Source organism: Melanerpes formicivorus, unplaced genomic scaffold (genome assembly GCF_026170545.1).
Source record: "Melanerpes formicivorus ecotype bairdi unplaced genomic scaffold, bMelFor1.0.p_v2 SCAF_58, whole genome shotgun sequence".
NCBI classification, from domain to species: domain Eukaryota; kingdom Metazoa; phylum Chordata; class Aves; order Piciformes; family Picidae; genus Melanerpes; species Melanerpes formicivorus.
Window position 1 is genome coordinate 3,202,508 of NW_027142410.1, and position 16,737 is coordinate 3,219,244.

The window sequence follows — 16,737 nt, forward strand, 5'->3', positions numbered from 1 at the left end:
ATCAACTGAAATAGCCAAGAATATGTAGGTATGTATTATAAATTGGAATCTGGTACATAAGGAGAGACTAACTTGCCTTGAATGTCACATCATTGTCATATATTAAATTGCTCCAAACAAGTTTCTGGCAATACAGCTGCCTCTGTAACTGCATCCAGAAATACTCAGCACTCTCTCTCAGCAACTTGTGGGTTCTCTCATCCTTACGGCTGACACATTTAATTAAGATCACATCTGAGGAAGAAGCAGCTGCTGGGCATTTACTGGGCACACATCCGATGGCAAACAAGAACAACCAAGCTGATCTGCTACCTCCAACAGCCTTTCTCCCTGCCCACAGAACTGCCAAGCCAAAGAAAAGCTGCAACCTATGCTTGTCTCCGCTGCCACAGCGTGGGGGCTGCAGCATCCCAGAGGAGCCCTTCACGTTCCCCAAACCTGACCATTTTTCACGTGGACATGTTCCTTCCCCTGGCCGTGGGAACTCACCTGACCCGCTCCATTTCACTGGCCGTTTTCACCACTGCAAAGGGCTCCCGGCGGCTCCAGTCCCAGAAGTGAATCTCATTGGCAGTGGCGATCAGCAGGAGCTGAGCCGTAGGATGGAAAGCGAGTGATGCAATGGCGTTGTTGCTGTCTGTGAACCAGCTCTCACTTCCACCCTGAGTGAGGAGTCAAGAACCACAAGCAGTTTACGACAAAGTTTGAGACCATTAGGTTTTCATACATGTGCCATCTCTCCAAGACTCTGCCCGGAGCACAGAAGTGACAAGTTTTCTCAGCAGCAACAGCTGCTCTCACACAAGCTCGTGTGCCATATCTAGAACGTAGCACTCCTTGTGACAATGACCACAGATGTAGTTTTAAAGGTAAGGGTGTCAAAAACAGCCTGTAACCATGCACAGGAAAGCACATGTGTTTTGTCTCTGTGCCAACCACTGGACTAGGTAGAACTGGAGGAGCAGCAGCTTGTCCAACAGAGTTCAGATGCAGTCAGAGGAATGAAAAATGGCACATCTTTCACAAACTAAACAGGCACCTTGCACAAAGTTCTCCAGCTTCATCTGTACCACTCTAACCAAATGAACAGGCACAGCTAAGGAGCACACCCTGCCTGCCATGACTGAATCTGTTTCTTCCTCTCTAGACAGGAGAGGGTAGCTAGAATCTGTTCTATGCTGTTCGAGGCAGGTCCCAGCAGAGCCTCCAAACAGGTCTCTTAGGAGGTGATATTTGGGAAACAAGCTCTGACCCAAACAAGTCCCCACCCACCAGGTACCAAAGGCATGCATTTTTCAGAAAGGACTTACGTGTAAATCCCAAATTCTAACCTCCCCATCTAGGCATCCTGAAGCAATGAGGCCTGGGATAGTGGGATGGAAGGTGACACACCAGGGAGTGCGGCGATGTCCGACCAAGGAATGAACGCACTTGCCCGTTTTTACCTCCGTGATGTAGATGTTGTGGTTCACGTGTGTGGAAGCCATTAAGGTCCTGAGAATGCAGAAGGAAGGACAAATACTAGCATGAGAAGGCTACGGCAAAACCACACCATGGTTCATCTTCATCTCAGCAGGGTCTGTTCACACCTAACCCAGCAGCTTTCCCACACAGAGGCTACTTCTTCCTCAACGGCCGCAAAGATTACTGTAGCCAGATTTCAAGGCCCCTCCAAACATCAAGTTCGTCTGACATGCAAGCACAAACTTAACCTTGAAAGTCAGAATGAACATGCACAGCTCAGAAGGAACTCCCAAGTGACTGTTTGGGGCAAATAAATATTGTCAGTTCTCCACACCAACTAAGTGACACTAAGAAAGACCCCCACCTCCGCTTCTGCTTCCACTACACTCATCGTTCTGGTCTGTTAGACATCCCAGTTGGTATGCCACATCGCTTGGCATGCTGTGCTGAAACACCCTTCACTCCTGCAAGTTTCTTGTGAAATCCCACAGTGCAGCTAGATTCCCTTCTTCCTTAAAGCCATGCATCACTGGGGTACATCAGAAATTAAACACCAACTATGCTCAAAGCTGTGAGGTTGGGAAGGTACACGTGTTCCACCCATGCATGTCAGGAACCATTAATTACACTTGGCTATTCAGGACGGGACAACACTCAGGCACAAGCCTCCATCACTTTGGTTAAGTATAAGGAGACTGCTGAAACAGGAACAAACTAGGAGTTAATTACCTGTCTGGACTGAACGCCAGCAAGAAGGTGGAGCGTGGACTGTCTGGCAACTCAACTTTCTGAAAAAGCCAACAAAGCAGGAAGTGTTGCAAGTGTCACAGGATCACACTTTAACAGTAAGCCATGGGCAACAAGGGGAACCCACTGCGGGAACACAGCTAGGATCACATCACCGCAGGAACTGAACAGAGCCAGAGAGCACATCAGCTGTAACACAGCTAATCCACAGTCACAAGACAATTTCTTTCAAATCCCTGCCTCCCCTCCCCCACTCCAAGATGAAGGCATGCACATCTATCCCACAACCTTACCTTGCCCTCCCATTTCATCCATCGAGTTTTATCCTCCACCAACTCCTGCAGGAGCCGCTGAGCGCCCAAGGCTTGGGTGCCACGTTCCCTACCCCACAGGATGCGGACAGCATTCTTCTCCGGTACAACCTTCATGGCTCTCAGCAGCCAATGTTACACCAGCTACTGGAAGAGACACCAGCAGGTTCCAGATGACAACCACCACCAAGCTACAAAGAGGCTATCCACATTTCAGTTCTTTATCTTCATGAAATCCTAGAAAGAGAGAAAAACAGTAAGGAAGGCAGCTTTTACTTGGATCACCTCACTGGACTACAAGCTTTAAACCCCAAAGACTAGATTTAAGAGAAAAATCTTTCCTCTCCCCCACCTTCTGCTACCTTCTTCCATTCCCGAGGCACAAATTTGACATTCCTGCAGCCAAAGCTTAATTTGAGAGGGTTTTGAAAACATCCAGCCCTTTCCTTGTGCACATGCTCCAGGCATACCACACCCAGAGAGAAAATAAACTGGTCTTGAAACTCTTTTCTTTATCTTTCACTGTATATAATAAAGAGGGAAAAGAAAAAACAAACAGATGCATGAAGAGACACCTCAGGTCTTTGCACCATGAAGATTTAGGTCCTCTTTGGGAAGGGTGACTCATAGAGGAATAGTGCTAAAGAACTGACAGTAGGACAGAGGCGTCTCTGGGGAATTATTCAAACATTATCAATTCAAGTAACTAATTACTATCACTTTGAAGGTCAGACAATTGATAGAACTCAAGCTGAAATCCCTTCCAGCTCCACAATAGCTTATAATGTATGAACACAACCACGTGTTGGACCAAAACCTTGCCACTGCAGTGGCATCTTGGCTAGCTTCCTTAAGATGATTCATTTCCCCTGTCTGAGCGTCACCTTTTCATCTACATTGCTCTTAGATCTGCAGTTCGCCCAAGTAACACACAATGGCACAGACTGCTGCTGTTAGCACACTCTGAGCTGCTAAGGAAGCACTGATACCCATTTTCTAAAGGAGAAAAAAAATAATTCTGAGAAAGAACTAAATAAAATAGTCCCAATAGCAACAAAGTTATTGGCCATTGGAATGGGCTGCCCAGGGAGGTAGTGGAGTCACTCTCACTGGAGGTGTTGAAGAGAAGACTGGATGAGGCACTCGGTGCCACGGTTTATGTGATTAGATGGTGCTGGGTGATAGGTTGGCCTCAATGATCTCCGAGGCCTTTTCCAACCTGGTTAATTCTATTCTAAAGCTCCACAGCTTTTGAATGGTCTCATACATTGGAGTTTCCCACCAAAAGCCCTCCAGAAACAGTCAAGTTTCTTAGAATACACAAACCAAGAAGCACTGCTGCAATGCTATCATCCTGTAATTCCAGCCAAGCCCACATACTACTGTCATCTTAGAACTTAAAAGATCTAAAGAGAAATCCACCTCAGTCCACGTTACACTGAACAAAACCATCATCCACATACACAAGAAGAGATGAACTTTCAAATGACAGAGGTTTGAATGGTCATTAGCAAACCTTTCCTTTCCTCCCACTCTAACTAAAAAAATCCTGGAGCAGATGACTTAGAGACAGCTGCTGCTTACAGGGAGGAGCTGCCTGAAGAGATAAGCCAGGAAAATGAGTTCTAACAAAGCAGACCAGTTTTCATTTGGAAAAGTACAATAGAGGGTGCTGAAGTGATGAGCGAGGAAAGGCATCCATCTTCCCAGAAAAGAAATTCACCACGAAGAAATTCAAGCTAGCTGGAAATTCCCTGATGCTTGATGTGAACGGCATGGGGATCAGCTATTTTAGAAAAGCTGAACTCCACAGTGTAAAATAAGCCTTCAAGGCTCTGTGAAAGTCAGCCAAACGCTAGGTAGAAATTCTTCTCCAAAATAAAAGCCTTACTGGAAAGCGACACAAGCCCTAAAGATGTCGTGTGGTGAGCAGATTAAGAAGCAGCTGTACAGATTAACAAAGTCCAGACCCCAAAAAAAGCCAGACCAAGGTTAACTGGAGTGGATGAAGCCAAAAGCACAGTACAACACAGGAATCACTAAACTGAAAACATCTTTTTTTTTTTCTTCACTAAACGCTAATAAACTTTTATCTGGAGCCTACAAACAGCCCCAGTCCCTCATGTTCGGAAACAACGGGATTCAGATGGTGAGCAGCGTGGAGGGGATGGGGAGCTCAGAGCAATGCAGGCAATAAAAAGCCTGTTTCACAGGAGGAAGCTGTAAGACTATTTCCATCTAGTAAAAACACACAAACAAACAGAAAATATCAAGAAAACAGTAGTTGAATATTCTACATGGGTGCATGTAATGACTAAAGGCTACAACCACCCAAGAATAAACATGAACTCAAACGGAAGACCAGATGTGCAGCTGGAATAAGCTGAAAGTTTGAAGAGATCTCAAGTATTAAGTTTTGGAATAGCTTTTCAGTAGTTGTAAAGGACACAAAACCTAAATAACTTAAAGAGATCCCAATGATTTCCAAGCAGGATAAGCCAATTACTCATGGGAAAGAACAAGCCCTGACAGATGGGAACATTTTGGTCCCAGCAGAAGGACTAGCGTTCCCTGAAGTACAATAGCAACAAGGAAATCAAGACATTTAACAAACATCTTTATGTTTATGCCAGGGCAAGTGTACATACTGGAAAAGAAAGAAAGAGGTAACACCTACAACTGCAGTTAGTGAACCTCTTGCATTCATCTTAATAAATGACCAAGTCATCTTCACTATATAAAATCAAATATCCACTTATAAGATACCTTATCTGAATCTTTCCAGATGTGTACTCATTTCTTGGACCAATTTGGCTAAAACAAACACTTCCTATGTGAGCACCCTGAGCACGTTTGAACTTGGATGTTTTTTCCCTCAGGGACTATCCCTCCTTTTTTCAGCTTCTCCTGACTCACCTCCTTATCCTATCTTTAAAGAAAAGAAAAGAAACTCAGGGCTCAAATGCCTACACAGCTCCTTGCTAACCAGCTCAACCTTTTGCAAAGCTGGAATCTCTTCAGGGAACAGTGCACGAGTGAGGATGGCACTCCAGTGTTAGCCTGGATCCCTTTGGGGGCCAAGCTTTATCCATGCCTCCTAATGAGGAAGTTTACTCCTTTACCTGAACAAAGGAAGTACTCTCCACTAGCTGGTGACATACTCAGCAACACTTCAGGCTGGCAAAGAAAATTAGAGCCTTCAAAGAGATAAACAGAAGTGCAGACATGGGCATTACCTTCACTCGCTTTAGCAGGAAGCCTTTAACCTGATTATTGGATCATATCTTCAGTTTTGGTTTGGTTGGGGGTTTTGTTGTTGTTTGTTGTTCATTTTGTTTGTTTGGAGGTTTTATTGGTTTGGTTTGGTTGAGGGTTTTTTGTTTGTTTGGGGAGGTTTTGTTTGTTTGGGGGTTGGGGATTTTAGGTGTTTGTTTGACAGGGGGTTGTTTGTTGTTGTTTTTAAGGAGCTAGTTCCTTCTCTAGACTAATAAAGATACCCACCAAAGGTTCTCTTCAAATGTAAGAAGCCAAACAATGACAGCATGTTATTAAATACCATTAGCAGATAAACTAGGTGGAAGTACCAACCCTATTTACAGCTACCCAGCAGCAACCTGACTAACAAAGTTTCACCGAAACACAGGGGGTCTGAAAATACTTCTCAGGCCACAGCACAAAGAAAACTTGCAGCTTGCTGGATCAAACTTGTCCAGACAAGTGTTGAACTGATTCAGTAACAGCTTCAATTACAAATCTCCTGATAAAACAGCTGACCACCAAAACAAGGAACTGCTCAGAGAGACTGGTATTCTGTTTTCTTCTTGTTGGGGTTTTGTTCTCTTCAATCAGGGGTGACCAGAAGTGGAGTTCAAGGCTCAGATTAGCTGATGCCTTGGATATGGTCCAGGGCCCCACCGAAATTCTGAACGTGGAGAGGGAGAAAATTTTCCTCTGTAACTGGCAGCTTTGATTCCTTAACACTTTTCCCCCTGCAGGGCATTTCAGGACAGCATGCTGGGCTGTTTACAATTTTGGAAAGAGCATTACACAGCCCAACCCCAAGCCTCTTACTTGCTCTGGACCAGCTGCTCTTGAAGCCTTAAGAATTCCCAACCTCAGAGCGATACAAGCTCACTTGTAATTGTCACTTTTACAGATGCTGAAGCCCTAGAAAGCCAAGGTGAAACAGCAAATTAGTAACACTTCATAGGGCTACAGGACTCCACTAAAAAAAATAACAACACCAACAAAAGAAGACAAAAAGGAGAGAAGATGAATGAAAGCAGCACGTGCAAGTCACCATATAGAAAGAACATTAAAGATATTTTATGCACTCTGCAGTAATTTACCATTCCAAGCAGAAACTTGAGCACCTTACAGAGATGATGGTCCCATCTCTTCACATGCCCTGCTGCCCCCAAAAAATCTCTGGCACTATTCATTTTGTGGAGATTCTGGTACCATTGTTCTGGGAGCACAGCTGGCTTTGATACAAAGGAGAGTATCAGACTACTACCTCATGTTACTCAATTCTCCACTGGGGGAGGGAGAAGAGAAGAAAAAAAAAAAGTTATTTCATGTGGCTTTCAGCTCTCAGACTACAAATCTATTACCACTCCAATGAACTCCTTGGTTGCATGCTGAGCCCAACACTAAAAGCCCTTCCCAATGTGTGTGCACAGAAACAGTGTAAACAGCTCTGCCAGTGTTTAAAAAAGAAAAGGTTTTCTTAAAAGCTGCAATCAGTAAATGCTATTTAGAATGGGAATTCTAGCCAAAAGACACAAACATCCAAGTAATTGCAGACAATTTTGCTGCCCAAAGAGGTCTCAAATGACTGATGAAGAAAGAATTAAGTGAAACGTAAAAGATGTCTCCGGCTTTGCAATCTGGGATCCACAGAGAGAATGAGCTTCCCTAGAAAAGGCCAGAGAGGAATAGAATACAATAAACCAGGGTGAAAGAGACCTCAGAGATCATCAAGCCCAACCCTTCATCCAACACTATCTAATCAACTAAACCAGGGCACCAAGCACCCCATCAATTCTCCTCCTAAACACCTCCAGTGATGGTGACTCCACCACCTCCCTGGGCAGCACATTCCAATGGCCAATCTCTCTTTCTGGGAAGAATTTCTTCCTAACATCCAGCCTAAACCTCCCCTGGTGCAGCTTGAGACTGTGTCCTCTTGTTCTGGTGCTGCTTGCCTGGGAGAAGAGACCAACCCCCACCTGGCTACAACCTCCCTTCAGGTAGTTGTAGAAAGCAAGAAGGTCTCCTCTGAGCCTCCTCTTCTCCAGGCTAAGCAACCCCAGCTCCCTCAGCCTCTCCTCACAGGGCTGTGCTCCAGACCCCTCCCCAGCTTTGTTGCCCTCCTCTGGACACATTCCAGCAACTCAACATCTTTCCTAAACTGAGGGGCCCAGAACTGGACACAGGACTCAAGGTGTGGCCTAACCAGTGCTGAGTACAGGGGGAGAATGACCTTTCTGCTCCTGCTGGCCACACTGCTCCTGACACAGTTTGAAGGCCTCTCTCAGAGGTACAGGTGAAGCAAATGGTTGCAATACCAGCCATGCTTGTTCTACCCCTGTACAAGTACCTGGTGAGGGTGTGCAGCATTCAAGCCACCAGCAAAGAGTACAGGATACCCCATGTCAGGAGAAAAGCATGGGCTGGCAGTTTCTGCCTCTAAGCCCCTTTCTTAAGTTGTTAAGACTTCCAGAATGCATTGACTGCAAAATGGATGTGACCCACAAAGGTTATGGGCCAGTGCAAGCTGTATACTTCCTATTAAAAGAACACAGATTGGGGGGGGAAGAAATTTAAAAGTAATTCACAGAACTCTTGTGAACAGCAAGTTCTGTCACAGGCCTGCAAAAACACAAGCACAGTTGTCTCTATAAAATTAGAAAAATTGGGTTATTAGAACTCTGAACTTTCCCAGCTCTGGCCATACAACCTCCCTGCCTTGTAAGCCACTAACTGCTGTTTTCAAAGAAGTCTGTTATTCAGTAAAGTGGCCAGTACTAACAATAAAGCATGCCACTTACTCCAAACTGAACTTCAGCACCTCAGGCTCTGACTATCAGCAAGGTATTCAAGAGTTGGAAAGTATTTTTTAACTGTATTTAATACATTTCAATCATGGAAGAAATATTAGTCATGATTTAGAAGTCCCAGAAAATCATCAGACAGGCATGAAAAGAGTGTACGCAGTGGTACAGTCCAAAGGCTTTACCTCCACTGCCAGTCACAGAACTGTCAGGGTTGGAAGGGACCTCAAGGATCATCCTAGTTCCAACCCCCCTTACCACGGGCAGGGACACCTCACAGTAGTCATCCTCATGTCACAAGGTAGGCTATTTCCTCTAAGAAGTTTCTACAACAAAAGAAGTTTCCCTTCTATCTTACAAAGTTCAGTTTTGAAGCAAATTGCTTTAAGACCCCTATGTTGTTCAGGAGTTTACAAGGGCATGGAAGAAAGCATCTTCTGCATATTGAAGACATTCAGAGATCATCTTGCCAATGACTACAGACCACAGAGCCCCTCCTTCTTTTATGGGACCTTTGCTGATGGCGCAATAAAACTTGGTTCTGAGACCCGCAGACTGGAGATCTCCAAGCACAAACCAGATGCCTCAAACATCGCTTGGGATTATCTGAGCAATCGCACAGCTCCAGGAACTCACTAACCCCCTTTCCTTGTTTACACTTCAAGTTTTTCACCCCTCTGCAATCTGGAAATTATGGTGCCCTCATCTTCCTAAACTGCACGAAACAATACCCTGTAAGAAGCCTCAGAAACACTCTCCCAGGCAGACCTGAATCCCACCAACAGTTCTATTCAAAAATATCGATTCAATTCATTCCAAGTGTTGTGCCATTCCCACTGAGCCTTTTGATGTCTCCACTTGAAAGACTGAGCACAATAAACTTCATGCAAAACCCAAACAAAAAAATAAACCCCCCTGATTTGCCCTTTTTGGCACTGCAGCCAAACGATTCCAAGAGTCCGAGTTTGGGTAAGTAGTTGACCTATGTGGCACTGGAATCTGAACAATGCCCCCAGTGAAATAAAAACAACAGTTAAAAAGGGTGACATGAGTCATATCCAGAATAGATCCACACATCAAAACTCAGGACAAATGTTGGAGGAACAGGACCACACGAATTTCATAGTATCATAGTATCATTCAGGGTTGGAAGGGACCACAAGGATCATGTAGTTCCAACCCCCCTGCCATGGGCAGGGACACCCCACACTAGATCAGGCTGGCCACAGCCTCATCCAGCCTGGGCTTAAACACCTCCAGGGATGGGGCCTCAACCACCTCACTGGACAACCCATTCCAGGGCTTCACCACTCTCATGGGCAAGAACTTCCTCCTCACCTCCAGCCTGAATCTCCCCACCTCCAGCTTCATTCCATTCCCCCTAGTCCTATCACTACCTGAGATCCTGAGAAGTCCCTCCCCAGCCTTCCTGTAGGCCCCCTTCAGATACTGGAAGGCCACAATGAGGTCACCTGGGAGCCTTCTCTTCTCCAGACTGAACAGCCCCAACTCCTTCAGTCTGTCCTCATAGGAGAGGTGCTCCAGCCCTCTGATCATCCTTGTGGCCCTTCTCTGGACACCTTCCAGCACCTCCACATCCCTCTTGTAATAGGGGCTCCAGAACTGGACACAGTACTCCAGGTGGGGTCTCACCAGAGCTGAGTAGAGGGGGAGGATCACCTCCCTTGACCTGCTGGCCACACTTCTCCTGATGCAGCCCAGGATCTGATTGGCTTTCTGGGCTGCAAGTGCACACTGAGAGCTCATGTTGAGCTTCTTGTCCAGCAGCACCCCCAAGTCTCTCTTCTCAGGGCTGCTTTCCAGCCAGGCACTGCCCAGCCTGGATTTGTGCCTGGGATTGCCTCGACCCAGATGCAGGACCCTGCACTTGCTCTTATTGAACTTCTTATTGAATTTCTGACAATGTACCTGACCACCAGCTACACAGTTAAATTTTCCTCCAACCACAAGGTTTGAATTCCCTTAACTCCTTCCACAGGACTTCCACATGAGCTGTATGACTGTTCTCAGAGGTTCCAGCTCTTCTTGGGTTGAAAGAACAAAAAAAAACCCAACAAACACCACCACACAAAAAAACCACCACACCAAAACCAAACCAACCAACCAAAAGAGCAGCCCACTAAAGACAAAACCCAGAAAGCATTTCTCGTGGTGACAACTTCAAACTACCTCACAGCAACATCTAAACAAAGGCGGGGGGGGGGGGACTGGGAATAAAGTTAAATTGGAAACAAAGCTACATTGCACTGGAATCCTTAAACAAGACTTACCCACAAGCAAAAATACTCCACAGAGGTATAAAAATGAGAGTCTTAAGCATGATTAATCAAAACAATGAAAAAAAGCAAGCAAAAACATAATCCATTTTTTGGCTGTAAAAAAGCCTTAGAAGGACAGAAAGTAAGTTCATGATGAGCAGAGAGTACCATGACAGGGCTTTCGGTATATGGCCCTGGTTTTAGCCTTCAAAAGTCTAAAGATATTCCTCAAAGTATTATCCTGGGAGCTGAAGTTTTCCTTTGGTTAAGGTCAGACTTTTGGAAAGTAATTCCAAAGCACATCTTCAGCAGATGCATAGAATAGACTAGACTAGAATAGACCAGACCAGACGAGACCTTCAAGATCATTGTGTCCAACCCATCAACCAATCCAACCCACCTAAACAACTAACCCATGGCACCAAGCACCCCAGCAAGTCTCCTCCTGAACACCTCCAATCATGGTGACTCCACTGCCTCCCCAGGCAGCCCATTCCAATGGGCAATCACTCTCTCTGTATAGAACCTCTTCATAACCTCCAGCCTAAACCTCCCCTGGCGCAGCTTGAGACTGTGTCCTCTTGTTCTGGTGCTGGCTGCCTGGGAGAAGAGACCAACCTCCGCCTGTCTACAACCTCCCTTCAGGTAGTTGTAGAGAGCAATAAGGTCACCCCTGAGTCTCCTCCTCTCCAGGCTCAGCAACCCCAGCTCCCTCAGCCTCTTCTCATAGGGCTCTATGTTGCATTCACCCCTCTAAGCATTTCCCCACAAATCAAAGCAGGATTCCTAAAGGAAAACAACTTGTGTTACTGCTCCATGACTATGAAATTTAATGTTGTGTTTCAAACTGCCACTACAAACAGCTCAGGAAATTCAATGACATTACAAAGGTGTCAGCAGCACATGGTCATTTCAAGATCCTGTGGGACTGCAACAAGGAGTTGATTGCCATTAGAATCTTAGTTTGCCTTCCCAGCCTCAACTAAATGAGAGAGAAATTTCTCTTAAGAGAACTTTTCAGTCAAAAAGTGTACATTAAATTCCCAGGTTGTATTCAGCAAAATGCTGAGAAGTAGAAGAGAAATCTGCAAGTACCAACTCCTAAAGGTCAGAAAATTAATGGTAATTACAAAAAGAGAAGCAACAAAAAGTGATCAGCTGCATCTGGAGTCTGGCAGTTTCATGTACCTATGAGATTATGGAGCATTTCCACGACTACTATTACAATTTTCACATAAACTTAATGAATTATTGAGAAGGGAGGTATTCCTTCCAATCCAGAAGACAGGAATGTAATTTCACAAAGCTGCAAGATAAGTCAAACAGCAGGACTGAGGTACAGAAGATTAAAAAACTGGCTCCCTCAACTCCACATTCAGACTGTGGCATCTTTTGCTAACTACTGCATCCAGCAGGAAATGAGGGACAAAGAAAAGAAGAGAACTAGAGACAAATAGTGGGACACAGTATTCAGATTAAATCCTAGCAGAATTATTCCATCTTGGATAGGATAGAAAACTAAAGGATTTTTCTATTCAAAAGAGCAGTGCTTGGATTAAAAAAATCACATCAAAGTTTCCCAGGCTCAAGAGTCACATCCAAGTGCCCCCTAGTGACATCAGACACGCACGAGAAGTTTGGGAGCACCAACGCTCCAGAGCAGCCAAAGCAGCATTAGGTATCCACAAGATGACGACAAAGACTTTTATGCATTCGAGGCTGCACATAAGGCACGTGCACCTCATCGAAGGAACAAAGAAAAAGCAACTGGAAGTGAGAACACATCTTATAAGAGGCAGTTCAGACAATTTCCTGCTCACATGGAAATAATCAAGTAAGGTAGTAAGCCAAGAAGAATAAACGAGAGACACAGAAGGCGAAGTCTTCTCACACAAATATATCAGAACTAAAGAGGTGGGAGGCAAAAGATTTAGACTCTGAAATACAGACAGTTCTTGACACCCTTTCCCTTCCTGGCCTTGAACTGAGACCGTGTGAGAAACATGGAGTGGGGGAAGTGTCCAAAACATGTGCAAAAGGCTCCTCTCAGCAATCCTTATGCTACTGAAGGTGGAGAATTAGTGCTACAAACCAGGAAGAGAGCAGCAGGAATTGCTCTGCTGGGAGAGCCCCAAAAGAACACACTGAGAACCATCTGAAGTGGATCTGTGTGGGTACAGAGGCTAAGACGACTCTCTTTATGTTCCCTGGCACCTCCTTGCCTTGCACATCTTCAACAGTTACAAGAACTGGAGACAACAAATAAGTACTAGATGATCCTAGTCAGAGTTCTTAAATACCAATGTCAAATCCTGAGAGGCAGACAAGTAAGTCTCTCCTTGTTTTAGGCAACCCAAACAATGTGTCTTTCATTAAGCATCGACTACATCAACTTCCCATTAAAATATTTCTAGTATTAATCCTCTTTCACTGCACATCCTCTCATGATTCACTCCTGAAAAAGCCTGGTTCTTTTGTCCCCATTTCATTCCTACTGTGTTTCTATCACCTTTCTTGCTAGGTGAGTGAAGGGCTACTAATCCAAAACACAGAAAGTAGCTATTACTATGTCCTTTATCAGGTCTCCAAAAAATATCAACTTAATAGAAGAAAGACTTTTCTTTTAAATAGGGAAAATGTTTACAATGGGGAGGTGGGGAGAAGAAAGCACCTTAATGATATTTATGTTAATAGTACTATTAACTATAACATCAACAATACCTTTGTCAGAGCCCTGAAGTCAGTTAGCTTGCTAACTCTGGTATAAAAGATAGTAAAGCTACTTGCCTGAAGTTTCATAAAGAATTATCACACACACACACACACACCAAAAAAGACATACTGGAATGCCTAAGATGGCAAAGGGATACACTAGCAGACAGTATCGTTGCCTGCCTCCTTTATAACTTGTTGTTACAGCTGTGTTTGAGTTAAAAGCGCTGCACAGAAAAATGGAACAACCACACAGGGATCCAGAGGGTCAGTCATGACTCAGAAAAGGGCAAAACAAAGAAAACCAAGAAGATGTCAGTAAAGTAAACACTCTATGTAAACTCCCCAGCAACTAAACCTAAAAAAGCAAGTCCAGCTATTTGGATCCAAATATATTCTTCATTCCAAGTACTCAACACAAATGCTAATGGACTGCTATAGTTACTAACTTGCATGCTCTCAAGTACAAAATACTTATTTATTGCCTTCAAAACACAATTTTCAATAATAAACCGAATTTATCTACACCCACACCAACTGCGGGCTACAGAAGTCGTAAGCCAGCTATGCTGAAGGAGCCATGCACGTTAGAGACGACATCAGAGCAGCCTTTCTGAATGCAGACAAGGATCTCAAATTTAGCAGAGAATTTCAGGTACTGGTGCCTGCATCACCCATAAGGCATTCAAATCTGCCTGGATTTAACCTCACAGCACATTCTGAAAACTGACCCAACAACAAAATTAAAACAGTCGGGTAACGCATTGGCAGTAAGTGTACATTACCAGCAGGTCATTCTTACGCCCCATTCTAACCTTCCCATTAGCAATTTGAAAGAGGATGGGAGTGGCAAAGAAGCCGGATGACATTTACAGAGGACACCGAATGGGGTGGAGCAAGTAAACAAGGACAAATATAGGAAAACACTTTGGGGTTTTATGTAAAGATCTAAGAACATTTTATAAAGAGAAGAGAAAATGGTGAAGCACTGAGCACTCTTCCTGAGCATATCTACACGGACTCCACATTCACACAGCTGACCTTCCTGAGGACTAGCTTCCACCTAGATAATAACTATTCTTGAATCAGTCTCTTAAGAGCAGAACAATCGTGTGAAAGCATTTATTGGGAAAAAAACAGGTAAGTGCAACCACCTAAAACATCTCTTGAAGACAAAATGCTGCCTTGGCACTGGAACTGTGCTGCAAGAAGTGCTTTCCAAAGGCAGCAGAAAGCTCGGCACTGACTCAGTCAGAAGTAATCACAAAGCCCTCGACAAACGCTGCAGAAATTTGTAGGAATATTGTAGGTGAAACTGAAAACGTCTCTATAGCTAATGAATTAAGTAGGTACGCTCCCTCACATCGTAGTAGGAGGCACACGTGAATGTATTTTACGCCAAACACTACTTACACAAGCAAGAGTTCTGCAACACACGATGAAACGCAGGAGAAATGGAGAAGACACTTGTTTTGCATTTTATTTGGCGCAGGCCGGAACGTAACAACAACAACAAATTATTTCAAAACAGCAGCCCCAAAATGCAGCCTGGCCTGAGCCAGACCGCGGGCGCAGGGAAGTCCCGGCCCGCTCTGAGGTTGCGGCAGGAGGGAAGAGAGCGATGGAGAGGGGAACTGGGGGCACCCCAGCTCGGCTACAAACACGCGGGGCTGAGAAGCGCCCAGGCTGGCGGCCGCGGGGTGCGGACCCCGGGACTCGAGGGCCGCTTTCCTCAGCTGCTTTTCCCCCTTCCCGACCTCCAGCACCAGCCTCAACCCCTCCGGCCGGCTAGCCGGCGGGAGACAAGCGCCGCTGGTTTCGCCTTCCGCCGGCCCGGGGCAGCGCGGCCCGCAGAGAGCAGGGCCCGCCGCCGCCGCCGCCGCCGCAGCGGCCTCCCGCCTCTTCCCGCCGCAGGCCGTGGTCCCGGAGCTCCCGAACAAAGGCCGTGGCAGCGAGTCCCGACCACCTTCCCCGGCCCCGCTCTGCCCGCCGCGTCCCAGAGGCCCCTCGCGGGCAGGTGCCCGCCACCTTCCGGGGCGCCGCTGCGGGGATGGCCGCGCCCGCCCGCCCACCCGGGGAGCGGCGGCGCCGCGGCCCTGGCCTAGAGCCGGGATAAGCGCGTAGTCCCGAAGCCTACCTAGTGCGGAGGGGCCAGGCTGGTGGAGCGGAGCGGGGCCGGGGCCAGGGCCAGGCCCGGAAGGAGAGGCCCCCACTGCTCGGTCGTCGCTGCCGCTCCGAGCTCCGGCCAGGCGAACCAGCCGAGCGCCGAGCCGGACCCGAAGAGCGGCGCCGAGAGTGGTACCAAGGCCCGAGCAGCCGAAACTAGAACGCCGCCAGGCCGCGCCAGCCGAACGAAGAACTCTTCAACCGCGCTGCGCCGCTGCACACGGTCGCCTGAGGGCGACGGAGGGCAGGCGAGACGAATCGAGGCCGGAGAGCGGCGAAGACGGATTCTCGGTGTTCCGCGCAGGTCTGGACAGTTAGGGGTGGAGGTCGGGGCGAGCAGGCAGCGGCCCCGGGAGCCAAGCTGTGCCAGACACCTGGTCGAAGGAAAAAAAGACCTAGTGTCCGCGCCCAGATCGCCCTCGGGAAACCCCTCGCGGCTGGGCAGGGCGGTCGGTCACCCGCTACCCCGGGACCGGGAGGTCTCTCGGGCGGCAGCGCCCCGCGCCCTCCTTCTCGTGGACTGCTTGTCTTGCATCTCACCCTACAGCACGTTCCGCACGTCTCGTGTCTTTGGTTTTCCCCTCAAGACCGATACAGAGTGCAAACAACGTAATTAGAAGCAGGCAAGAAAAGACAGGCGAAATCAGAGTGAAACACAGCAAGATAAGGGTATCAGATGAGATGCAACCGGAAAGATACCTTTTCCTGAAACTAGGCAATGTTAATAGTTATTGTTGTATACTAATTTCCAGCGTCACGGATGGTGAAGACACAAAACGCATACGTTGAAGAGGAGAAGCTCTAGACGGGCAGTAGCACAAGCTGCTGTATCTCACCCGTGCGGAGAAGCAAGAGCCTCAGGAGGGAGCCCGGTGTTGGAAGAAAAATCCGGGGTACTTTGTGTCAGTAAATCAGCAAGGAAAAAAAGAGTCAAAAGGCCCAGACAGCTGTTGTTTACGGCTTGAGGCTTGCTGTAATACACAGGATTGGAGGGAGCAAAGG

The 16,737-nt window shown here is 46.6% G+C and overlaps 1 protein-coding gene across 3 annotated transcripts in view; it reads right to left on the minus strand.

Annotated features, from left to right (window-relative positions):
• The window catches only part of AMBRA1 (autophagy and beclin 1 regulator 1), a 186,276-nt gene extending 170,414 nt beyond the window's left edge, over window positions 1-15,862 (minus strand). Inside the window, exons 1-6 of one of the 3 annotated variants that reach the window (XM_068161500.1) lie at window positions 15,707-15,862; window positions 6,594-6,689; window positions 2,505-2,759; window positions 2,194-2,252; window positions 1,311-1,494; window positions 490-662 (exon numbers count right to left, since the gene is read on the minus strand). In XM_068161500.1, the coding sequence (XP_068017601.1) occupies window positions 490-662; window positions 1,311-1,494; window positions 2,194-2,252; window positions 2,505-2,639 (551 nt within the window). In that variant the 5' untranslated portion in view covers window positions 2,640-2,759; window positions 6,594-6,689; window positions 15,707-15,862. The remainder of the gene's footprint in view (window positions 1-489; window positions 663-1,310; window positions 1,495-2,193; window positions 2,253-2,504; window positions 2,760-6,593; window positions 6,690-15,706) is intronic. The other 2 variants (XM_068161498.1, XM_068161501.1) reach the window with 2 other exon arrangements.
• Window positions 15,863-16,737: the final 875 nt, after the last annotated feature.